Source organism: Echinops telfairi, unplaced genomic scaffold (genome assembly GCF_000313985.2).
Source record: "Echinops telfairi isolate 266 unplaced genomic scaffold, ASM31398v2 ScPeMD7_24;HRSCAF=84, whole genome shotgun sequence".
Lineage (NCBI taxonomy): Eukaryota > Metazoa > Chordata > Mammalia > Afrosoricida > Tenrecidae > Echinops > Echinops telfairi.
Window position 1 is genome coordinate 3,850,300 of NW_022103921.1, and position 27,170 is coordinate 3,877,469.

At 43.1% G+C, this 27,170-nt stretch overlaps 1 protein-coding gene and 1 pseudogene across 1 annotated transcript in view; both read right to left on the minus strand.

The window, feature by feature from the left end:
- The window catches only part of FNDC3A (fibronectin type III domain containing 3A), a 223,333-nt gene that overhangs the window by 104,819 nt on the left and 91,344 nt on the right, over positions 1 to 27,170 (minus strand). Inside the window, exon 3 of the mRNA XM_004714055.3 lies at positions 20,459 to 20,534. Within this exon, the coding sequence (XP_004714112.1) occupies positions 20,459 to 20,534 (76 nt within the window). The remainder of the gene's footprint in view (positions 1 to 20,458; positions 20,535 to 27,170) is intronic.
- LOC115869351 lies at positions 10,168 to 11,030 on the minus strand (annotated as a pseudogene).

The following is a 27,170-nucleotide window of genomic DNA, read 5'->3' on the forward strand; positions in this document are numbered from 1 at the left end:
CTTCAAGCTTTTAAGACCTCAGACGCTTTATCTTTTGATAGCTGGGCACCATCAGCTTTCTTCACCACATTTGCTTATTCGCCTGCTTTGTCTTCAGCGGTTGTGTCGGGAAGGTGAGCATCATAGAATGCCAATTTAATAGAAGAAAGTATTCTTGCATTGAGGGAGAGGGAGTACTTGAGTGGAGGCCCCATGTCCTTCAGAAGTAGATTACCAAGCCTTTTTTCCCAGTCTGTCTCAGTGTAAGTAAGTGTGGCTGAAATTTGTTTGGGACCAACAGTAACATGCAAGTCTTCACTGACAATGTACATGAGGTGCACTGGAACTGAAGCTGGGTCATGTGCACGGAAGGCAAGAATCTACCACTATATAACTAATAACTCATCCTTTCTCACATCTGTACTCAGGCTCTTTTGATCCAAAACCAAATGCACTGCCATCGAGTCAATTCATGACTCATATGACTCTATAAGACAGGGTGAATTGCACTTGTGAGTTTCTGAGATTATAAATCTTTAAGAGTATTGACAGTCTCATTTTCCTCTTGTAGAGCAGCTGGTGGGTTTGAACTGCTGACCCTGTGGTTAGCCACCCAATATATAACCCAGTATGCCATGAGGGTGCCACCCAGGCTCTCCAGACAAGTCTTTTTGTAGATTAGGTAACCAGCTATTAAGCATATCATATAATATTTTGTCTGGATTTTGATGTGGATTGTGACACTGTACCTTGCCCTTGGAATTCATTATGCTATAGGTGGACTGTTAGCGCACTGTCTTCCCACTATCACCTTCTTCTTTGGAACTTTATTTTTATTAGTAATTGTGAAGGACCCCTGGTGGCACTATGGTTAAGCACTTGGCCGCTAATCACACAGTTGGCAATTTGAAACCACCCAGTGCCTCCATCGGAGAACGAGCTTGTGATCTGTTCCTGCAGAGTTTGCAGCCTAAAAACCTGATGGCGCAGTTCCACTCTGACACATGGGGTCTCTGAGTTGAAATCAACTTGATGGGCCCTAACAACAACAGCAGTAGCAATACAGTAACTGTATTAATTTGTAGTGGCCACAGCTAGATTGGAGAAGCTGGCTCACTATAAGTACCTATGAAAGGTTTCTGAACGGCTTCACCCAGAATGGAAGCTCTCTCTTCTGCATCAGGAACAGAGTTGGTCCCTGGAGGCTTGCCACAGAATGGCCACACTCTGTTGTAAGTTCCCATGAAGAGAGAAACAAGGCTGTACATGGGTTCTTATGTTCTCCTCAAATGCCACCACTTAGTCAAGTAGAACTGGAAAGTTGAAAAGAGAAATCAGAGCTGGAAGTGCCTAATAACTTTTGTACGACTATCATTCATATGACTAAACAACTTGAAGTCATGGTAACAGTCCCTTCCCATGCCTTCCCACATTGGCTCTGATGTTTTCGGGGAAAATGCTAAGCAAATCAAAAAAATATTCGGAAAATATTTCTGGGCCAGTCATCCTCACAGTTACTTCCATGGAGTAGTCTTTAAAGCTAAATTTCCCGTACTAGAAAATGAAATGTTTTTATCGAAAGGCTTAAATGTTACGAAAGTTTTCATTGTAATCAACTTTCATTACAGGAAAGGAGCCCTGGTGGCGCTGTCAGGTAAGTGTTCAACTGCTAAGTGCAGTTCAAATCCACCAGGTGCTCCAAGGGAGAAAGTTGAGGCTTAACTGAAGATTTACATCTTCAATCCCTCTATGTAGGATCACTGAGTTGGAATCAACAGTGGGTTTGCTTTCTTCATCAGATGAAGACCGGAAGGTCTTACTTTCCTCTATCACGACTACTTTGGTTGCCGCCTACTTCCACAGCATCATGGCACAACCATTCTTGAAGTGGGATCTGCCGGTTATGCAGAGGCACTTGGTTCTGTCTAGTGATGTGTGTGGAGGGGGCTACTAGGGGTCAGAAAAAATACAGAGGGGACATGGACAAAAATGTGAGATATGGGTAAATGGTGAAGATGGGAGGAGGGGGAGAACAGAGTGATGAAAATAAAAATAATAGTAACAAAAATAACACTAATAATAATAGACTTTCTGAATATGAAGGGGCACCACCCCCCACAAAAAATATACTTTTTTCCCAAAGCTATGTATTTAAATTTTTTTTACAAAGCAACCTTACCATCTTCAAAGTACTCTCCATCACACTTAATACATTTGACAAATCTGTGATTCCATTCTTGGAAACATTGCTCAAACTCTTGTTTGGATGGCTGATAGCACCTCCCTTATTTTTTTCTTCACCTTCTACATTGTCAAATTGCTGTCCTTTCATGTCCTACTTCATTCACGGAAACAAAAAGAAGTCACACGGAGTGAGGTCAGGTGAGTAGGGTGCGTGGGGCACGAAAGGCATGCTGTTGTTTGTGATACAAAAAGGCTGTTCCCTAACTAGACTCCCCAATACATGTCAGACCTAGACACTGCTTGCAGCTAATAATGACTGTCTCCCCCAATACATGTCAGACCTAGACACTGCTTGCAGCTAATAATGACTGTCTCCCCCAATACATGTCAGACCTAGGACACTGCTTGCAACTAATAATGACTGTCAAGTTATCTCCCTGAAGACAACAGCATCCAGAGCAAGCAGACACCACTGTTTCTCCCACAATAGGTGGGGTTCACTCCCTGCTGTTAGGAACAGTGGATTACTTCCTCTGAAAACTTCCGCTAAACAAAGTCTCCAGCCCTAGGGCAATCAAGGTTGGGCTAACATCCTGAATCTGGGATGTGCCCATTTTGTCACATGTGTACCCCCGTCCCTCCCCTTCGTATTGCATGCATACCCCTAGATCACCCCCCCTTTCATTACTGTATTACCTATAGTACAACCCCTTCCTGTGACGTATGTCTTTACCTGTAATTAGGGGGCTTGCACCCCCCAAAGGTATATAACCCTTGCTTAAAAATAAAGAGCTCTCTCCTCCAGTCCTCTCTCCCCCGTTCCCCTTCTCTCCCCTGGTCCTTCTTCCTCGCTCTCCTCTCTCCTGCCCTCTCTGCCTGTGCTGTGCATGGACCTGGCTGTTTAGATCATGGCCATCCAGGTGAGCATGCTACCATGAATTCTGTCTGGCTTCTTTATTTTTCTCTCTCTCATATTCTCTATGACTTTATTATAATATTTATATATCTTAACTGTACAACTGTGCTTACTGAACCCATGATTAGTTGTGGGGGCCTGGCTAGTCCCCCAGTTGCTGTTGTTGTCACACACCCCCCCCCCCCCCCCCCCCCCCCCCCAAACTGGCACACTGAAATAGCTGCATGAGAAGGTCAGGTGCATTGTCATGGTGGCAAAACCAGTCCCCTGTCTTCCACAAATCAGGCCTTCTTTGTCACACGCTGTTATACTATCTTTTCAGAACCTCTAAATAGAAAGTTTGATTAACAGTCTGACCTGGTGGAACAAATTCCAAATGCACTACAAGTCGACATTTTTGCCCATACAGGAAGTTGATGGATGTCCAGAATGAGATTTGTCATCAATCGACATTTCACCTTTTTTGAAATGAGAAAACCAATTGTACACCTGAGTTTTTCCCATAGTGCTGTCCTTGTAAGCTGTGATCAATATCACAACAGTTTCTGTGGCAATTTTCCTGACCAGGAAACAAAATTTCACAACCGCAAGCTGTTCTCTTAAATCAGCCATCACAAAAAATGAAGTTTAAGAGACACTGCTTTTATGAAAAATTTCACCGTGCCCAGAGAGAACCTTCCCAGGTGACGCTACTGGGTGCACACACTCAAGAGCGAGTTACTCGATGCTTGCCTAGTGGAAAAAATGCATATTACAATTCCGGTTTATTTTGGGTACCCCTTTGTAAACCAAAAGATTAGTAAGAACAATGGGAAAATTTAAATGTTATTTTAAGAGGGATAATAAGAAGGAATAGATAACATGAAATGAGGAAAAGAAGAGAGAACAGAAAGATAGTGGGTGGGGGAGGAGAAAAGTTTAAGCAAATAATTGGACAAGACGAACAGGATGTAGAAAGATTGACGGATAGACATAGTAGAAGTAGACTATTTCTCCGTATTTTTCCTTCCAGGTAATATTTACAACAGGTGAGATCTTTTTTGGCTATGCTCAGTTACTTGTCCACACTGGATTAGGTGTTCCTCCTCTGGCCTCCCACATAAGGTTGGTATACCTAATTCCACCACTGCATTTATCCTTACCCTTCTACTTTAACTCCTGGTTACTCGGCTGTCTTCCCAAGAAGTCTGTGAAGCAGGCTCTAAGTCCATAAAATGACTGTTAGGAACAAACTGTCTTTTAGGACAGAAAAAGAGATTAACCTTGTCCTGGAAAGGGGTGCATTTTGAGTTAGAGCGTTTTCTGTGTTGCTGCGAGTGCTAGGGCATGGGCCAATAGGTACAAAAGGGTGAGGAATTGCAGCGTGTTGTGAGCCCTGGAACTATCCTATGGTAGTGGTTGACTGGGAAGGGGCAGACCAGCAGTTCACAGGAGTGACTCTGCGGGAGAAAATAAATGGGACCTGCTCCCATAGTGAGCGCAGCCGACACCATCCTACAGTTCTACTCTATCATATAGGCTGCCTACAAGCTGGGGTCGAGTTGATGGCACACAAGGACAAGACTATAAACAATGCTCACATAATATTTTACTATCACAACAAAGGAATTTTCCAGAAATGTTGGAAGGATTACATGAGGAAGTGAAGCAGACTGGACATGTCAAAGAAAAAGAACTTAACTCAGGGCAAGATATGACAAAATACCAATTTATAAACTATCAAGGGCTCATGAGGGAGTGGGGAGCGGGGAGGGAGGGGAAAAATGAGGACCTAATGTCGGGGGTTTAAGTGGAGAGAAAATGTTTTGAGAATGATGTACAAATGCGCTTTACACAATTGATGTGTGTATGGATTGCGATAACAGTTGTATGAGCCCCTAATAAAATGTTTAAAAAAAATAAACTAATTACAGAAAAAAAAAAAGAAAAAGAACTTAACTCATATTTTCTAGATTTAATTAAAATTTACTCCACTTCAAAAAAGTTAGCCAACTTCTTCACAGGTTTGGGGATCGACGAATCCAATCCTCTTAAAACTATGGCTCTGACACAATTACTTAACCACTGGAGTCTTAGAAAAAATAACACACATCTGTAAGGGAATCCTTATTGACCTCATCATTATATGCTATTATATGAAATTTATGGTTGATGGTGGCATGTTTGGGTGTGCCTTGATATAATATCATAACCATCGTCAAACTTATCAATACTCTGTAATGAAGTTGGCCCGGAGTTGGTTGCAATTGTACAAGAAAATCTGAACTGTGAGGCCGAATTCTGTAGAAATTGAAAAACGAAAGATTGTTTCCCCCCTACCTCTTTAGACAGGCAATCTCTGGGTAATGGATATTCATCTCAGCAAACAGACTTCTACTTCCCTTTTAAGCAGGGCTGCAAAGTGCGCCCAGCATGTTCTCTCATGCTCAACAAAGTGAAGCAGGAACAGATCTAAATGTTTACAATGGGATGATTCGGCATGCCAATCTGAATCGGAAAAAGTTACAGATCAAAATCCTGGAAGAGGCGACCAGGGAGAGGGGCAATGATAGGTTTTGTGTCACCATGGCTGGGGCAGAATTCTCAGTAGTTTGACAGTGAAGGCTTTCCTTATAATGTAACCTAACAAAATGTAAACAATTGCATGATGGGATCTGCTCTGGGCAGCAAACCAGTTGTAAGGGGAGGAGTTCAGCCTCCTTACCCAGGTCGTAGCCCTGAACTGGTTGAAAGGAAGTTTCCTCAGGGGTGTAGCCTATTGATGGGGAAGCTTCCTTTCTATGCTGGTGTGAATCCTGCATCGACCTGCAGTGTTTTGGACTTGAGCCAAGGCCCCACTGTATTGCCTGCTGACCTTGCGTCCATTAGACTCGATAGCCCCAAGTCTGATCAGCTTCTGTCTCATCAACCTGTGGCCTTCCTGCTTCTTAGTTCATCAGCCCTGGGAGCTAGGCAGGAACAACCTGACACCCTAACATCTGACCCCCAGACGTGAACCCGACTGGACTTAACCGCATCTGTAGCTGTGCAGATCCCTCTCCTGGATATAAAATCTTTCTAAGCCTCTGATGTGGTTAGGTGCCATCAGGTTGACCCCAACCCTAGCAGCTCTATGTACACTAGAAGGAACGGAACGCTGTCCAGTCCTGTGCCATCCTCACAATTGTACTTATGCTTGAGCCCACGCTTGCAGCCACTGGGTCAGCCTCTCTTGTTGCGGGCGCTCCTATTGTCCGCTGCCCTCTACAGCACCAAGCTCCATATCTTCTCTCGGCGCTGGCTTCTCCTGACTAACACGGCCACAATATGTAAGGCAGAGTCTCACCACCCTTTCTCTGAGGAGAGCTTCTGTGGATGCTTTTGTCCAAGGCAGGCTTGGGTGTCCTTTTGGCAGACTATGGCACTGTCACCATAATCCAAACATAACCATGCTTTTTCCATCTTCCTTATTCAAGGTCCAGCTTCACATGCGTACGCGTGATGTTAATCAATCACAAATGGTCAACTATTGTGTGAGTCCACTACGATCAGGATAAACAAGACAAAGGCAGGTTCTGCTCTCAGGCCATGTAATCTTCTAGTCTCGTCTCCCAAGCACCGAGGCAGAGAGCCTGCCCAAAGCCCATGAACCATATACCACCCCCTTTATATGTATGTCTTAAAAAACCACCACTACTACACATGAGACCTCACCTCAGCTGGGGCCAGGGGCCAAAGACCATTCAGTTGCTACCATACAACAGTGTACTAGGATCACCCCAAAACAACAGATAGTCCTACCAGAGTGAGGAATTCAAGTCATGATAGAAGAATGAGCCACAAAGGGGAAAAGGCAATTATAATCTGTTGGTGGCCAAACTGAGTGAGCAACCTCCCATCAAGAGAAAAATGCTTGACAATACGTACACAGAACCCAAGAAGAGAATCTACCTGGTAATAGGATCCAACTGGATACTTTTGACCTGGTTTCTATCCAGCCCTTGGTGACCAGGGCTGTGTGCTACAGACCGCTGGGACTCTAGACTCCGTCCTTTCTAGGCACAAACCATCCTTCACAGTCCACATCTGAAGGGTTCTGTGCGGAAACCTCACTAAGAGAACTGGACTTTACTTCAGACTCAGCTGTAGCGGATTTCAGCAACTGGCACACTCCCTTGGACTTTCAGATGAAATGCCCCAGGGTGAGAAGAAGCAGATGACCCCTATCCCAAGGGTATGGACTTTTAGGCTGTTGGACTTTGGTTTGGATACCTTGCTTTGCGGGTGCCCAGTAAATGGTGGCCTGGGATCACAGTATTTCCTATTTTAATGCCTTCCTTTCTTTATCATGACATGTGTTAGTCTGGTAGGCATGGTTCTTTCTGCCTCTGTGAATGTCAAAACCATGAAGCACCTCTTGGCATGGATAGACCTGGAGAACAGTAAATCCAAAACTTGTTGAGTCAATGCTGACTCATAGCAACCCTATAAGACATGGAAGAACTGCCTCTGTGAGTTTCTGAAACTGTAACTGCTTATGCAGTAAAATAACTATCCTTCTCCCATCCAGCTGCTGGTGGTTTCAGCCTGCTGACCTTGCAGTTAGCGTCCAACATGTAACCAGTACACATCAGGGCTCCTGGAAAACAATAGGATAAGTGAACTGAGCCAATCACAAAAGGACAAATGTTACAAGAAAAAAACCCAGAAAACAAGACAAAGACTTTCATAACAAAGGGCTTTGGAGGAGGGAAGATACAGCAATGGGCTAGACTGCTGACAGGTGTTAACTTGGGTGAACTGGAAGATAGTAGCCAACAAGAGAAGAGAAATCAAGAAGCAGGTGAAGGGCAAACTACTGGGTGGTTTTGACAAGCAGTATAAACTGTTGATTACAAAATTGATGACCCCTATCTACTACACAGTAAAATAACTCTAAAACAAAACATATATATATATATGAATCTATCTATATACATATGTAATGTACATCTATATTTTTATAAGCTCATATAAATGACAGTGGTAGGCATTCTCAACAGAGTCAAATGAAAAAGAGGCAACTCTTGTCACTTCAAACACAAAACCAAACTCACTGCCTTCTAGTTGACTTTGATTCACAGTGCTTCTAGAGGGTGGAGCAGAACTGTCCCTGGGGGTTTCCCAGGCTTTATGGGAGCAGAGTCTCATCTTTCTCCAAGAGAGCACCTCATCGACTATAACTGCCGGCTTTGTGCTTAGCAGCCAAATTCAGAACCCTCTACAGTACCAGGAGAAACACAATTAAAGAAGTATAATAGTGGGGGGAGAAAGGGGGAACTGATTACAATGATCTACATATAACCCCTTCCCAAGTGGGCAGGCAACAGAAACGTGAAGGGAGACAGCGGTTGGTGTAAGACATGATAAAAATAATTTATAAATTATCAAGGGTTCATGAGGGAGGGAGGGCAGGGAAAGGGAAATTGAGGAGCTGCTATCAAGGGCTCAAGTAGAAAGAACACGTTTTGAAAATGATGGCAACATGTACAAATGTGTTTGACACAAAGGATGTATGCATGGATTGTGATAAGAGCTGTAAGAGCCCACAGTAAAATGATTTTTTTTAAAGTATAATATTCCTTGAACACTTAAATTTCTGCACCAAACTAAAGACAGCACAATTGTTCCTGCCTCTTTAAAATTCAGAAGTCTAGAGTAAGCTTTTCTACTAACTCTATATCATCAGGGATAGGACTTAATTAACGAGTTGGCCTTCTGTTTATAAATCTACTTTGAGCAATAACCATTTATTAGCTCTATTTCTAAATTAACGTGTAGATAGTTGTTAAATTTAAGAATCTCATTTAGAGTACTAATTTCTATAATTAACTGAAGAGATCTCAGTTCAATGAACATATTTTAGAATCACAAAATCTTTGGTTAGAATGAATGTTGGCATTCACTTAATCAAACATTTCTTGTAATGCATGAATTACTTTAACATCATTCAAATCGGGCACTAACATATAAGGACTCTGGTATAACAAAATAATTACTCAATTTTTATAAAGTTGTAATTGTAAGACAGGCCTGTCACAATCAACTTCTTTGAAAATGTCACCCACTGGTGTAAATTATACTCTCCAAAGGAGCCCTGCTTGGTGATGGGCGAGCACCGAGGCTCCTCTGGCACAAAGTCAGAGATTCAAATCCATCCATCCCTCCAAGGGAGAAAGCTGAGAATATATGCTCCTGCAGAAATGCTTGGAAATCAGATACAGGGATTGGAATCACTTGATGGCAGCAGGGCAGGTGCAAAGAGAAAGGTTTTCTTTCTTGTAGTCAAATATCCTTCAAATGTTTCTACAGTCTAAAGATTTCATGAGTCTATGCTTGTTTACTTTTGGGGAGGCACATCCCTACGTGACAATTCTACTTTTAAGTACATATATTAAAAGGATGTAATCTAACCAGCACACAATACCTTTTGATTTGACCTTTTGCTTCTGTTTTTTCAGTATAAGATTTCATTTTTCTCTTTTGAAAATGGAATTCAATAGTTGATTCATATTATTTAGCTTTGGTTCTGCTTAAATTCTATTCATAAAAAGCAATGACTCCATTTTTATAAAACTGTAAAACAGTTCTTCCTTGAGGGTGAAAATGTCCCTCTCTTGCACTGTACTAAACCCAGTGACATTTGTTTTGGCACACAGGGCCGGAAGTGCCTTTGTATGTTTGAGGAGCCATCTGGGTGCAAGGGAAAGGCACAGGTGCTGAAAACTTAACAAGCAGTGGCGGGGTGGCTACAAGATTTCTACTGCAGATATGATAGGTGCCCTGGAGGCAAGAAATGTCGAGTTCTTACTGCAGAAAAGGCAATGGTACACTCACAGCACTTACTGTCTTCTAATCAGATCAGTTCTGTGGCACAGTTTTGAGGCACTGTCCTGAAGCTTACTTCGCTTTAAACTTCCCAAAGACTCTATATGATAGCTTACACACACACACACACACAACCAATTGCATTTATTGTGCCCCTCCATTAGTTCCCTCGGGACGAAATATAAAGAGCGGCAGGGAAAGGGCATACAGGAGAGCTCTTCTTTGCGGCCCTTGCGTTTTTTTTAGAAAATTAAAAGTTCGGGTGGGCGGGGCCTGCCAAGCTGGGCCTGGGGTCCAGGAGCCAGAGATGTTGCCTTAAGCGACGGGTCCACGGTCCTGGCAGGCGCTGGACGAAGGCCAGGGCGAGGCCCCTCACAGGCTTGTGGAAAGGTCTCAGCGGCCTCCATCTCGCTGTTGTCCCGTGGGGTTGCCACGGGCACTGCTCAGGCCTAAGTCTGGGGAGGCCTTCTGCAACCGAACCAGTCCATGTCGCTAGAGCCCAAGGATCCGCTCACGCGATGTGGATCCGTTCACGCAATGTGGTTCCATTGCGGCCATGGCAGCCATGGGGCCTTTGGGGCCAGGACCGAGTGGGAAGTTGGGCCCCAGGCGCCAGTGGGCCCGATGGGGTTAATGATAGTATTTGTGCACTAACTGGAGTTGGAGTCTCCAGGGCTGGCCAAGACGGGTGTTCCAGGGGGTCCTGTGTAGCTGCTGGGAGAGACCACGGGGCAGGGGACCGAGTTGCCACTAGACTGGCCCCAATGGTCCTCGGGCTGCTGGGCCCATGTTCAGGGTAGGCACTCCAGGGCCAGCGAGGGAGTTGGGCAGGGGCTGCATGCTGCCTCCATAGCTCTGAGGCCCAACACCAGCCATGCCCTGGGGAGGTGTTACATGCTGCAGTGGCCAACCCATGCTGGGATGTCCCTGTGCCCAAGAGGAGGTGTCCAATGTGCCTGTAGCCCTACTAGAGGCTGATTCGGCATCCACAGGCTGGGACGGGGGTAGGGTGAGGCGCCGGGAATCGCCGTGCCATGAAGGGCCGGAAGAAGCAGAAGGTGGGGGTGGGTGGGAGCATGGCATCATTGTGGGTCAGGCTCCCCATCACTGTTGCAGTGCTCTCTAACCAAAAGTCCCCAGATAATCACCCCATCTGGGTGAAAAGGAATCATTCCCAGCTTCCGGGTCTATCTCAGTAGAGCTGCATAAGCCCCTGGCGCCACCACATCACAGTGGACTGGTAGAGCTAACAGCAGCGGGAATGGGGCTAGCCAATAAAACTTTTAAAGTAATGTTTAAAATAATAACAAGCTTAGAAAAAAGATACATATGCACTTCCCCAAAAGAACCTTCTTCCCATGATAAACCCCTCAGGAACAGTAATGTGGGTAGTGTTATCGTTGACGGTAGGAGGGGAGGTGGGGGGAAAAAAGTGAGAAAGGGGGAACTGATTATAATGATCAATGTATAATGCCCCTCCCGCTGGGGAGGAGGGATGAACAACAGAACCGTGGGTGAAGGGAGGCAGTGGACAGTGGAAGATATGAAAATAATAATCTATAACTTATCAAGGGTTCAAGAGGGTGGGAGAGAGGGGAAAAAAGAGGAGCCGATACCAAGGGCTCAAGTAGAAAGAAAATGCTTTGAAAATAATGATGGCAACATATGCACACATGTGATTGGTACAGTTGATTTATGGATTGTTATAAGAGTTCTAAGAGCCCCCAATAAAATGATAAAAAAAGAATTCTTCCCTAAAATATCCGAATGTGAGCTGCTGACATGTTGGCCATTGTGTGTAGAATACTTTAGTACTTATACTTAAATTTTACAAATAAAGACAGTTTCCTAAATAACGACAGCATGATCATTAAACCAAGAAATTAATAATATGTTATCACCTAATTCACAAATCCTATTCAAGATTCACCAACTTTTCTAATGTGCTTTCTAGAAAAAGTATGCAATTCATGAATTTCATTTGGTAGTTGGTATAGCCCTTTAATCTCCTTTAATTGAAAAATTCCTCAGTCCCTTTACTTTCCTGATCTTGACATTTAAAAAAAAATTGGAAGCCAGTTACTTTGCAGAACATCTCCTGATTTGAGCTTGAACGGTTTCCTTCTGCTTAGTCATACAATGCATTTTTGGCATAAGTAGCCATGTTCCTCTCAGTAAGTCTTATCAGAAGACATACATTTGATTATATGATGCCATGATGCAGAATGCAGGAAGATCACAGGTACAGTCTTGTGGATACAAGGTTGGTGGAAACATGCTAGGGAAAACGGCAGCTCTCAGGGGCAACGGCAGAGAACCAACATACAGAAAAGGGAAGGAGCAAAGAGAGAGCAGTTCCCAGGGTCTCGCACTCAGACACCAAAAGGCTTAGCCATCAAGGAGGCGTCTTCAGGCTGCGGTTTGATTGCCAGGTTTGATTCCGCCCCTAGCCAGGGTACAACATCTGACGATCAGCTTCTGAAAGGTGTCAGCCTTGGAAACTCTATTGATAAAGTTACCTAACTGCAACACAGATATTGTAAGAGAAATTTCTCTATCCAAGCTTAGTAAAATTTAGATGGCAGGCTAACAGTTTTCGTTTTAACTGCTGCTCTAATTATTTCTCTGGGAAGACGTAGGTTTATTTCTTCTTTGTATAAGTAGATTATTCAACCCAAAGAAAATCTGGTTTGCCTACAATAGTACTGGATTGGATCATGGTCTCAGAGTGGTTTTCAGAGTTCCCTTTCACTCTTTAGAGTGTCCGAGTTTAGATGATAAAGTATAGGGTCACCCTACCTCTAATGGTCTCTCTTTAAGTGGAAGCAACAACTATTCGTTAATTATATCTACTACCAGATAGCTAAAAACCAAATGGTATCAGCATTTCGGTTAAAAAGGGCTTAGAACTTAGCTATAGTGACTGGATAAATATTTAGAGCTTAAATTGTGAACACCTGTGGTTTGCAGAAGGCTATGGATAACAATGGAGGTGCAAAATCCATTTTCAGGGTCCAGACATCGATTAAGCCTCTGGTGAATCCCCTCTGATCATAGTTGAGGGATGTGAATAGCCCTGTTAGCGGGCAGACAACATTACAAAGTCGGTTATGGCAGACATAATTAGGTTTTAAAATGTATTATTTTATTATTTGATCTCTCTTTAGTTTGACTCATTTCTAAGCTATTTCAGTTACACACACACCAAAAAGTGAAGGGGAAAGGCACACAGATTCAGCCCTGGGTGAATCTCCTTGGACCATGGGCCAAGGAAGCGAACACCTGTGCTATCATGCAGAAGGCAGTGGAACGGGGATTACTGCAGACGCAGTTAGGTTAAACTTCAGCACTCTAGAGGAGTCAAGATGGCATCCAGGTAGAATCACCTGCCCGGTGCTCCTGTTGTTAAATCAGAAAATTAAGAGATAAGGAGGCCGATACAGGGATGATGGGTGCTAGAAATAGAATCCTGGTGAACTAGGTAGGGTCTGTGGCTCAGAATCCCCCTCATGATTTTCGCCAGCTGAGTGATTCGAGAGCCTGCAGCAGCGCTCCAAGCCCACCAAGTCTGCCCACAGGTTCGCTTCATCCCTGTAGGACGGCATCTGCTCCCCCTCCTGCATCTGAGATCGGAGACCCACTAACATGTAGCAGTATCCCTATCCTGCTGTCAAAGGGTGGTCATCATTCCAGGCCTGCGGAGAGCCTTTGAAAACTAGCCACAAGAACTCACCCTGGAGTTCCCTGTCTTATCCCTCAGCTTACCCATTCACGGCCTTTGTACCTTCTCTCCCTGCCCAGAAACAGAGCAACTGCAGGGGACACCCCCTTGTCACCTTCTCCCCAGTGGTGTGTGTAGACTGACAGAATGGATGACAATAGATAATTAGACACTATTTTGCTGCCATCGGAGAGCCTCGAAGCTATTTACCCAGAGCCGAGGAAGAAAGCAACAGCCTACCGAGAGACTCAGGAGAGGACCCAGGAGGCCACCCAAGAAAACTGACCCTGTGTGCCCCAAACCCACTTGCCTACTCTAATCTCCCTCTCCTGGGGCCAGTGAGGTGCAGCACCAATACTAGAACACCTTACACGCCCCCACAAAACAAAACAAAAGATACCTTGATTCCAAGGCTGTGTTCCTTTTGGTAACTTTGAAAGAAAGCCATCCCAAGCAAGGTTCATTAACACGGCATTAACATAACAAAATACCCATAACTACCCATAGCTACAGTCCTGGACTCCGGCCAAATACAGGTTTGAACAATTTTCAGCTTGACAAAGAGGCTTTGAAACACTGTTAAAAGATCACACAATCGTAAGTCAGCAGACCCAGGTTTCCATGTAAGAAACCAGGCTGCTGAGTAGGCACTGCTATACTCCACCCCACTAGGCTACTTAGGTAAGTGACAGGAATAGACCCCATCACCCCCACTTGGCCACTCCCACCATCCCATCCCCTCTGACCTGTTCTACCAGAGGAATATTCTCTCAGGATAACGAACCCAAGCACAAGAATACAGGCCTTGCTGCCTTATCAGGTACTAAAACAACGCCCCCTAGCCTGACACCCTTCAAGACCACATGGCAGCAAATCATCATACCACCCAAAACCACCCCTATATAAACGCGGGATTGACAAGGCTCACTACACTCTTCCTTTACCACACGACAATTCCCGTCAGCAACACACAACCTCCTTCAAACTCACCAAGCAAAATTGTAGCTTTTTAGGGAGAGGGCCGGCCTCTAGGGAGAAAGAGATGGAACTTGACTGCAAAGCTAGCTCCATAGAGTTGTTAGTCCTATTTGCATTAGCTTCTCAGAAAGAAAACACAGGGCTCCTTTCTCCACCACAGAAATTGGGACACATCATGCAACCAGTCAAGAATGTGGTCAGACTTTTCAGCAGAAACCATGAATAAGAGGAACGAATGGAACAGCATCTTCCAAAAGTTGCAGAAGCATAAAGGTAACCTAAGCATCTTCTACCCTGCCAAACTATCCACCCAAAATGACGGAGAGGTAAGGGTTTTTCCCAGATTAGGAAAAATTTAGAGAATAGGTTAAAAACAACACACAACCCCAAAATCCATCACTACAAAAATTACTTTCCAACTCACTTTGGTCAGAGGTTAAGGATCACGGGTTGGTGGAAGGTATGTCAAGCCAATGGCCATCTAAAAAAAGCTGGAGTCGCAAGTCTAATCTCTGACGAAATCCATTTTGAAGTGCAGGGCATAAGAGCTAAGTATGCTTAAGGGAAGTGCTTAAGGGAATAGGCAACCCAGAGCCAGTGAGTGTAATAACATATATGTACCCAATGAGAGACCCGTTAACATGTCAATCAAATCCTTCCAAAGACGAAAAAAGGAATCACGAGATGGACAGTCATAGGAGACTTTAATACACCACTCTCTGCGAGGGATAGTTCAGCAGAAAAGAAGCTCAACGAGGAAGGTACAGAATTAAACTCTACAATTACACAACTCAACCTGATGGGCATAATTCAGAGTCCTCCCTCTACTCAACAGCAAAAAAACCCCCAAAACACACACTCTTTTTTTTAATACACATTCAAGTTCACATGGCACATGTTCGTAAATAGATGACGCTAGGACACAAGTTGTGGTTGTTACATAATCTGTTTTCAATTTGAGAGGATTAAGAGTGAAAGGGTAGTTTAGCCAGTCAATCAGGTCACAGCTTAATGACCTCATTTGGAGGTGCTATGGAGATTAATAGCTCAGTGGAGGCAGGCCACAGGCTCATTCCCTGTGAGACTGCATCTGACAAGACACATGGAACTATGCTAGTGCCCTGAGCTGGAGGAGCCACATGGAGACCCCTAGCAGTGCTGAGATGCTCACAACGCCACCAGATCTGCAAGACTTCTGACCCACTGGTCTGTGATCTTCCTGCATTCGGCGTCATTGCATGTGTTGCGTGAGTCTGAAGAGGACTTTATAGATTGGTATTGGACCTATGGGCTAATATCAGAATGACGGACTTGATCTGGACTAGACTGGGATGTTTTCTCAATATTCAATTGCTCTTGTCTATGAAGTTCTTTCTTATACACATATGAGTGATAATTGTACAACTCTTCTTGATGTGAATGAACTATTGAATTGTATTATATATGAATTATATCCAATAAAACTGGAAAAAAACAGTTCGTGGAAAAATTCCATCGTCTTCTCATTCCATTTTTTTCATTAACTATTAGACTTCATCAAAAATTTAAAACTTGTGTACATATCAAATGACATAAGACAGTGAAAAGATAGCTGCAAATGAGGTGAAAATATTTATATGTCAGATCTCTAATAAATGTCTAGCACCCAGAACATAAAAAGAGCTACAACTCCACAGTCCCTGTGTGGCACAAATGGTTAGGCACTCAATTATGAATAGAAATGTAGGTGGTAGGATCCCAGCCAAGAATATTGAATGTACCACAAACTGCCAAAAGAACAAACAAATCTGTGTTTGAAGTAGTACAGCCAGAATGTTCCTTAGAAGAAAGGCTAGCAAGACTTCATCTGAAGTACTTTGCACATGTTGTCAGGAGAGACCAGTCCCCTGAAAAATGTCTCCATGCTTGGTAAATTAGACAGGCAGGGAAAAAAAGGAAGACCCTCAAGGAGATGGACTGACAAAGTGGCTACAACAGCGAATTCAAACGTTAGACAAATTGTAAGGATGGTGGAAGACCTGGTGGTGTTTCATTCTACTATCCCTAAGAGTCAGGGAGCACCTAACAACCACCACAATAATAGAGGCACACATCAGGTTACCATGCATTAGAACAGACTGTGAGGCACTCAACAACAGCAACAAAAATAAACGATCATTATTACAGTATGGGCAAAGGACCTGAGTAGACAGATACTTCTCCAGGAAGAGAGACACATATGAGGGGCTGCCCCCTACCCCACCCCCACCAAAACAAACAAACAAACAAACAAACAAACAGAATTGCACTGGGCAGAGTGGAGCTTTCGTAGTACATATTTTTCCCACTAGGCGAGCATCAAGCAATTCGCTCTGAGTTAGTGCAGCCAGTGTTGTTGCCTGGGAAGCTTCTCTTTGGTCACGTTGAATATCTTTGTAAAAGCAGTTCTGCTTGAACCTCGTTTTTTTGTGATGGCTAAATGAAGAGAGCAGTATTTGGCTGTGAAATTTTGTTTCCTGCTCAAGAAAAATGCCGTAGAAACTGTTGTGATGTTTAACACAACTTACAAGGGCAGCGTTATGGGAAAAACTCAAGTGTGCGAGCGGTTTTCTTATTTCAAAAAGGTGAAATGTCAATTGATGACAAGCCTTATTCTGAATGTTAATCAACTTCCGGGAGGGCAAAAATGCGACTCGTAGTGCATTTGGAGCTCATTCCACCAGGTCAGACTGTTAATCAAACTTCCTATTCAGAGGTTTGTCACATGTGTGACAAAAAAGGCCTGAATTGTGGCAGATTGGGGACTGATTTTGCCACCGTGACAAGGCACCTGCTCAAGCAACCATCTCAGTGAGCCAGTTTTGGGCAAAACACCAGCATGCCTCTCCTGCCCCACACACCTTACTGACCTGACCTCGCTCCATGCAACTTTTTATTTCCATGAATGAAGAGGTACATAAAAGGAGATGACGACATAAAAGAGGTGAAGACAAAAATAAGGGAGGTGCTTTTGGCCATCCAAACAGATGAGTTTAGAAAGTGTTTCCAAGAATGGAATCGCAGATTTGCCAGATGTAATGGAGAGTACTTTGAAGTAAATGTAAGGTTGTTGTGTAAAAAAATTTAATATATGGCTTTGAAAAAAAAAATCATTTGGAGGGTTACCCCCTCATAGAACCAATAAACATATGAAACGATGCTTCAGGTTATTAGTCATGAGGGAAATGAAAACCAAATCTTTACACCCCTGAGCTTGGCCATTATAAAATCCAAATAGAAAATAAAAAGAGCTAGCAAGAATATAGAAATTTGAACACCTTTCCATTGCTGGTATAAATTAAAATGATGCAGCCGCTGTGCAAAGCAGTTTGGGGATTCCTTTAAAAGGTGAAATACCAGTGGAGAGGAAATGTTTTGAGAATGATGAGGGCAATGAATGTACAAATGTGCTTTACACAATTAATGTATGTATGGACTGTGATAAGAGTTGTATGAGTCCCTAATAAAATGATAAATAAAAAAAAAAGGTGAAACACCATCTAATCTAAAAATTCATTTGTAGATATATACCCCAAAGAACTAAAAGCAGGGACTCAAACAGATGCTTTTATGAACATGAATATTCATAGCAGCATTATTCACAATAGCTGAAATGTGGGAAAACAACCCAACTATCCAACAGATGGATAAACAAAATGTAGTGAAATATGAGGGGGCTTCAAAAAATGTCTGGAAAAATTCCCTTATTTTTTAATTCCATCTTTCCATAAACCTTTTGACGCCTCCTTCTACATACAATGGAATGTTATGTAGCTGCAAGAAAGAAATAAAATTCGATATATGATACAACACGAACGAACCTGGAAAACACTGAAAGTAAAACAAAACAGATACAAAATGACATATTGTATGTGGAGTAGGTAAACTCACATGGACATAAATAAAGTAGACATTACCAGGTACTGAGGGGAAAGGGAATGGGTAGTTACTGTTTGATGGGTACAGTTTCAGTTTAGGATGAGGAAAGTGTTCTGGAAATAGACAGTGATGATTTTTACAGAACACTGTAAACATTTAAATGTCATTGTACACTTAAAGAGTTAAAATGATAACTTATGTCGTGTCAATTTTATAATTTCTGAAATTCCATAAAAAATTAGAAAGATATTATAAGAAGATACGTATTTATAAGCTAAATGAATGGCTCAGTAATTGGTGTTATGGGGTTTCAAAGGAGACTGGAATTACACTCTATTTACAATAACCATTAATTGAGTGTAGTATATATCAGGTCTGGTTTTATGCATATTACATGCATATTAATCGACTTTCACAATTATCCTATGAAGTACATTATTATTGATCAAAATGGGACTTTCACCAAAGAGAAATATACTTATAGAGGTTAAGTAACATGCCTCATCACACAGCTAGTAAATGGCAAGTACTTTCTGATTCCAAAATCAAATCACCACCCCAGCCCATTCTATCCTCAGGAGAGTAGGCAATACATGGAGATAATTTCGTTTGTCAAAACTATAGGAGGGGCCAAACAGAACACACACTGTCAAACAGTCTAGACTAACTGGAGCAGTTGAGACTAGAGGACTCCCTGATAATATTACCGAGATAATCTTTACGCTTTGAGCAAACTATTTGAGGTCCCCTCTTCGTGAAATAACAGACAAGGTATCTCCCCAGGAATACAGTGTTCCATTAAAACTGTATGAGACTAAAATGTAAAGAATGATTATAAAGCAAAACTGAGAGGGTAAGGAGCATGAAATTAGAGTCATGGAAAGGGAGGACGCAAAACAAAACTAACGAGAATGTGGACACTCTGTGAAAATGTAACCAAGATCACTGAATAATTTGTGCAGCAATTGTCCTAATTTCCTATGTAATCGTTCACCAAAAATTTAACAAAATATTAAAATCCAACATCCAAGTTAGCATAGAGATGGAATTTTGCTAAACATACTGCATTTCACAGGGCAGCCTCACAACAAAGACCTATCTGTCCCCAAAGGTAAATAATGCTGAAGGGCCAGTCACTAACAACTTCACACACACACACACACACACACACACACACACACACACACACACACACACACACTCTTTAAAGGAACCCTTCTAATATGAACTAAGCCTTAGGCACTGGTAGAATCTGCAGAGGCGGGGGTAATAGTTCTAGAGGAGAATTCTAGATAGGGAAGATAAACCCACTCCCATCGAGCTGATTCGGAATCAGAGTGGCCACAGAGAGCAGCGCAGAAGTGCTCCCTGCTCTGAGGCTGTGACGCTTTCACTGCCTTCTCTCTCTCCCTTAAAGCAACTAGTGGACTGGAACTGCTGATCATGAGACTAGCAGTCCAACACGCCACCTACTATGCCACCAAGACTCCTTACATAATAACAATAGTTATCTGGTAAATCAAACACAAGACAGATTCAAGAGTCAGGAAGCCAATTCAGTTTACTGAGGGGAGCACTGTTGTAGAAGTGGAATCAAGATTAGAAAAATAAAATGATCTTTTTGAAACACTAAGGAATATGAACTGGATTTAATGAAGTAACATGAATAATATTATAGTACAGTATATATGCCCTATACCATGTGCCATAACATATAGAATTATGAACAATAAAAATACTATAACACTGATTTATTCAGGAAACCAGGCCAAAAATACTAATTAAGATGCTATTGCCTATTGTAATAGTTCAGTCCAATATCCAATAGATGAATAAGTGAAATGTAGTCAAATATGAGGGAGCTTCAAAAAGTGTCCTTGTTTATGCTTTAGTGTTATGGTAGCAAGACAGAAATGTTACTAAATTACCATTCTTACCTGTAATGCACTGAAATTGTCCATCTTCTCTTCTTATTGTAAATGCTTCCCCTGGATTAACTTGTACCAGTATAACCTTAAAATGAGGAGAATAATTAATCAAAACAATAATAGAGCATATCAGTATATCAAAATATTGATAGAAAAATAAAAATATGAGTTATTAAACTTCATGACACTGGGGAGAAAAAGGGAGATTGCATATATATAATGGGGGCTTCTTTAAATAGCAGTAGTTCACTTGTCTAGAGTCATATATAAGCTAAAAACAGAGAATAAAATAGAGTGATGAATTTTTTTTAGACAAGGTTGTAGGCAATGAAGGCAGAGCCAAACTATGGGCCACTGTGTTAGTAGTTTCAGCAATTTCTACATGAACAGTAGGTCTGGTCTTTTTTACGATGTTGAGTTCTGTGCCACTCTTCACCCTTACTCTACCTGGGGCCCTGTAATGTGACAGCAGGTGGTGGTAGTCATGCACCACCTAGCTCTTCCTGTTTTAGGGGTGTGGAACTGATGTTTGATTGGCCCATTGGACTGTTTCCATAGTCTTTCAATTTTTAGCATTCTTCCTTCCTCTGGATGAGGAGGGCCTAATATTTACACCTTAGATGGCCATTCACCCACTTTTAAAACACGTTTGGGAGGATGTAACACTTGAGCTAAGTCCTGAAGACTGAATAGGAAGCATTTAAGGAATCGGAGTGAAAAAAATATTTTAGGTACACACAGTAATAAGTGTAAAGCTCTAGGAATGGAAAAGTCATGAACTGTTGTGTCCAATGAACTAAAAGTTTTATAGTTCTGTATGGATGGAGCACTGGGAAATTAAGGAAATAAAGTACAAAGGTGAGACATATTGATGCAGAAGTATACAGGGGCCAGCTTATGAGGGATCATTTCACCTTTGAAGAGTAGCTAATGAGCAATTAACATAACCCTTCTTGTGGCTTTTCAAGTTACTCTCAATTTGGTACTTTTCTATCACTTTAATCCCGTAAAGTCACTCTATCAGCCGAACTATAGTGGCTAATAAAGTAATTAACATCACATATTATTGCAGTGCTGTTCCTCTGAATAATCATATGAGACTTAACACTCAACAGTTACCCTAGACCAGGGGTCCTCAAACTTTTTAAACAGGGGGCCAGTTCACTGTCCCTCAGACCCGTTGGAGGGCTGGACTATAGTTAAAAAAACAAAAACAAACTATGAACAAATTCCTATGCACACTGCACATATCTTATCTTAAGGTAAAAAAACAAATGGGGCAAAAACATCCGGTGGGCCGGATAAATGTCCTTTGCGGGCCGCATGTGGCCCGTGGGCCGTAGTTTGAGGACGCCTGCCCTAGACCATGGGTTCCCAAACTTATGAGGTCTACTGTCCCTTTTTAGAAGAAAATAAAAATCACTCAGTACCCCCCTGGTAATGAAAAACTTTTGTAGTCCAGCTGATAATCCAGGATAAAGTGTAGGTATCTACTCTTGAAACTTCCCTGGATCATTCCAGTGCCCCGAAGCAGATAATCTGGGGAACACTGTCCTATACCAAAGAAGCCAGGGAACTCTGAGGGAACAAGGAACCTGCACTAATATAAACAGAAGAACCAAAGGGAATTTTGTTGTGAAAAATGTAATCATTATCACTGAATAGGATGCACAGAAATCATTAAGTGAGAACCTAAATCACTGTGTAAATTCAGCAAAAACATCATTTGGAGTGGGAGAAAAGAGTCATTCTAGTTTAACCAGGTATATGATCTGTGACCTTTCCCTTTTACCGCTAGCTACCCTTGGAGCAATTAAAAAACAGTAAGAATGATTTCTGAATGAATATGAAAGAATATATAGATGTAAAGTGGCACTACTCTCTTCTGAAGCAGTTTCGTGGGGGCATAAAGATATACAGTCATTAACGTTTGCTCCCCCATGTTCATGACAGTTCAGTTCAAAATAGCAAGAAGCTGGGAACAACCCAAATTCCCATCTACAGAGAGTGGATAAAAAACTCTGGTACATACACACAATGGAATACTACAATCCATAAAGAGCAGTAATGAAACAATAAACCACCTCAACTCGTGGAAGGATCTGGAAGACATGATGCTGAATGAGGTTGGTCAGGCACTAAAGGACAAATACTGTACGGTCCACTGACGCAGGACAAGCAGCAGAGAGCAGAAGGAGCCTAAGCACAAGCTCAGGCTTGCAGGCCATCCAGTGTCTGGCTGGGGACCAGACAACCTGGTAACGAGGTGGACCTGTGCCAATGAATCACACATCATCAGCTCCAGGTAAGTAAAGTGTAGGTCACTTGCCCGGATGGCATGTCATGACAGCTAGGATCAAATGGTTGGGGGAGCAGGGAGGCATGCTGTCTGCTAAGTGGTAACCGTTTGGATCTGGGGTGAGGCCCCCCAGAGAGGGAGGGAAGGGCCCTGGCAGAGGGGAGGGGCAGCACAGCAGCAGGGAAAGGGAATGGTCACGCTTGGGCAAACATAGGTGCATGTCTGTTGACGTGAGGGGAGGGAGGGCTGACCACCAGATGGAGGAGGAGGAGAGACTGAAGATGCTCTTAGGATCATTAGGTGGGGAGGTTCTTCAGGGGCATGCAGCAGGACGGCAGAATTAATCCAGGGCCTTTGGGGGTATCCCAGGAATCCAGACCGGGTGCTGTGGAACGTTTGGGCACTGAATCCTGGAACGTCAGGGTGCACGTCATGCTCCAGAGGCTACATCGGGGAGGCGCCACGCGGAAATGCACTCTATGCCAGACGCACTTGTAACCTGAGGACTTGAACCGGAAAACACATGGTGTCCAAGGAAGCAGAAGACAGCTGTGCCAAGGGCAATGTACTGTTGGTTAGCGGACAAACAAGGTCTTGCTACATCCATGCTCTGGATGCTATATTAGAATGTGTACTATTCTGGCAATCCCATGACAGCCATTCTGTTACATTCTGTTTATGCTTGTTTATCTTGGGGTGTATCTCAGAGGTGTGTCATCACTGGGGCTCACCTTCTTGCAGCTGTGTTATTTGTTTCTTTGTTTTTGGTAAATGAAACCCAGGGAGATGTTGAGCCTACAGGGAATAAAAATATGTAACAAGGGTTTTGGGGGATGAGGGATAGAGAGGGGTGGGGGAGATAAGAGGGGGAGGATGTCAAGAAGTAGCAAATTTAAAAAAAAGTAGTAGCAAATTAAAAAGAAAAAAAGCATAGGTCCAGGAGTGGGTTTTAGGCTCACACTAAATCTTAGCTCCAACTGAAGAATAGTAAGTTTTTATACCATGTCCCTGTTTGATACTCACCTTCATGAAACGATTACTGAAAATAAGGGAGCAAGAGCAGAGTAGTGAAGGAAGCAGATGGTGCCAGCTATCAATCGGAATAGTGTCTGGGGCCTTAAAGGCATGTACTCAAGCAGCCATCTAAGCGAAGAGTCAAATAAGTCCAGATAGAAGCAGCACACGGGCTTGTGTGATCCAAAGATGACAATTACAAAATACGAATACGATGAGGAAAAAAGCACCAGAGCTAAAATTGTGATCACCATTTATGGAGGGCGATGGGAGACTGTGGGAACCCACAACCCACCTGCAGAGTACCTAGTCACAAAGCGCTTCTGGCAGATCCACTGTAACCACGGGCAAGAGTCACACTCAGCTGTACAGTAAGGCAGAGACCACTGTAATCTTGACTACGCTGGATCACACGCGACACTTGGCCAGGAGACCAGCCGATAGACATGACCTGAATCTGTTCTGGGTGCAAGTGTCTCTCACTGGTTCCATGGCAGAAATTTCTTCCCTGGCTTTTTGACTGTTGATGAAGGTCTTTTCCTTCTTATGCATTATTCGTGTTTTTGTCTTTGTACCATTATGACTTTAACCATACCACCTTAGCCAGATTTTCTTATTGTTTTAGGTTGGGTCTCCCAGCTGTTCAGTACAGGAGGAGCGGAAGCATAATGATAATAACTGTAACAAAGGGATATGGGGAAGACAGGTACCGGTGGGTGATAAGGAGGGAAAGAGATTTCGGGAGTAAATAATGAAGGTGGGAGGGAGGGAGCATCAGAATGGATTGTGATTGCATAATTCATCTTAAATGTGAGGAGGGGGGGTTGGTGGTAGAAAGCTCCAATTGAAGTCGTAATGATTGTATAAGTCTCCTTGATATGATTGAATGATTGAACTACTGAATTGTATCATATGTAAACTATGTGCCAATAAAACTACTGGCAAAAAAAAGACACCGTCATTAAGATGATGAACTTTCCAATAACTCAAATGTGGGTTTTCCATCAGCTATTTGTAACTTTAGGCAAATTAAGTCTTTGTTGCTTAGTAGGAAAAATTAAAGCAGTAATGCCTACATCTTAGGATTGCTTATGAATTTTTTAAAAACAACATAAGTACACACAATAGTGTGATATACAGATTAAGTATTTAGTATGCAATCCTATTTTTATACATTAATTCAATAAGAATTTATTGAGAATGACCAACGTGCCCGGTAGCATTCTGGATCCCAGGTGTCTAGCAATGACCAAATCAGATGAGGTCCCTCCTCTAGAGAGCGCCAAGTAGCTGGAACTACTTTCCCCCTGATCAACAGTTAGCTTATGTCGTACACCTCTGCCCCAAAGTCTTATTCATTAAATTTCACTCCAAATGATTTTGCTTTAATAAGCCAAATTGTTCAGTCACTGTGTCTGTTCTCCTGGTTGGGTACTTTCCTCTTTTTCTTTGGTCCTCTACTTTACCAAGCATGTTGTCCTTCTCCAGGGACTGGCTTCTTCAGAGACATCCTTGCTTCTAGAGAGCATTGTGGCTGTACGTCTTCCAACACAGATTTATTTGCTCTCTGGCAGTCCATGGCTCATTTTTAAATTCTTTAGTAACACCCTAAGTTCAAAGGTCTCAATTCTTCAGTTGTCCTTTTCAACTATATGAAGTGACTAAGAATACCAAGGCTTAGGCCTTAGTTAGTATACTTGAGTCTTCCAAGTGACATTTTTGTTTTTTAACACTTGAAAGAGAACAAAGGATGTCTTTTGCAGCCCATTTTCTCAATGTAATTATGTAGTTTGACTCCCTGACTGCTGCTACCATGGGCATTGATTGTGGATAAAAGTAAAATGACAGAGAGGACCATATGGCCGGCCCCACTGCGAGATGTAACATCCTGTACTGACCCATGGCCCTACATGGGACAGCACCAGAGACACAGTGTGGGATGTGTGACCGAGCTGACCCCACCACACTGAGGCAGAACACTGGGGGCGTGCAATAGAGCGGCGGGGGAAGCAGAGCAAGGAGGTCCTGAGGGAGCACAAACGATGGACTCTGGGGCCAGGGCGTGGCCCCCATCAGACTCATCCGGAAAACACTCCTGAAGGTCAACAAACAGACCTCGAACTATTAACAGGCTTTTCTTTCTTTAATTTTTTATTAATTTTTTCTTTTTTCTCTCCATTTAGATTTTGTATGTCAGCGGCTTTTTAGTAAGTTTGTCGGCGTTGCTGCCATGTTCTTATGTGCCACTTCGTTTGGTGCTGTAGAGACCAGCTGCAGTTTTATGCGTGTATTATTATCTCTGCAGGTCTATCTAGATAAGATAGGCTTGATAAACAATGTGAGGAGAAAACAATGGGACCAATGGTGCCAGGGGACATGGGAGAGTGGGAGGTGGGGGAAGGGAGGAGGTGTTGGCCAACCCAGGGACAAGGGAACAAGGAGTGGTTCAAAACCCGTGGCAGGGAGGGGATGAGAGGACTGGTAGGGAATGACCAAGGGCAATGTATCCAAGAGGAATTACTAAAACCAGAATGAAGGCTAAACATGGTAGTGGGACAGGAGGAAAGCATAAGGAAATAGAGGAAAGGTGTCAGAGGCAAAGGGCATACATAGAGGCCTAACTACAGACATGTACATATGTAAATATATTTCTGATTATGGCGGAAATAGATCTATGTGCATATATTTATAGGTTTAGTAGTAGGGTAGCAGGTGGACATTGGACCTCCTTGCGCACATTCCCTTAATACAAGAGCACCTTGCTCAGCTAAACGGTCATTCCATGATACCCACCTTCCCGACATGATCGCTGAAGACAAACGTGTGCATAAGCAAACGCGGTGAAGAAAGTTGATGGTGCCAGGCTATCAAAGGATGTTGTGTCTGGGGTCTTAAAGGCTTGAGGGTAGACAAGCGGCCATCTAGCTTGGAAGCAACAGAGCCCACGGGGAAGGGAGGGGCGCACAAGCCTGTGTGATCACGAGGTGATGAAGGGATCAGGTAGCAGACACCAAAGAACAAAAACCATCATTCTGAGACCACCTTCCCCACATAAACGCTGAAGACGAATGTGTGCATAAGTAAGTGTGGTGAAGAAGGCTGATGGTGCCCGGCAATCAAGAGACATAGCATCTGGGATCTTAAAGGCTTGAAAGTAAACAAGCAGCCATCTAGCCCATAAGCAACAAAGCCCACAAGAAAGAAGCACACCAGCATGCTGGATCACGAAGGGTCGAGGGGACCAGGTATCAAGCATCAAAGGGGGGTGGGAAATCATATCATCATGAATGAGGGGAGCGTGTGATGGGGACCCAATGCCCATCTGTAGACAACTGATCCCGCCACACCGAGGCAAAATAATAAGGGAGTGCAACAGAACAGCAAGGGAATGGAGCGGTGAGGTCCCCA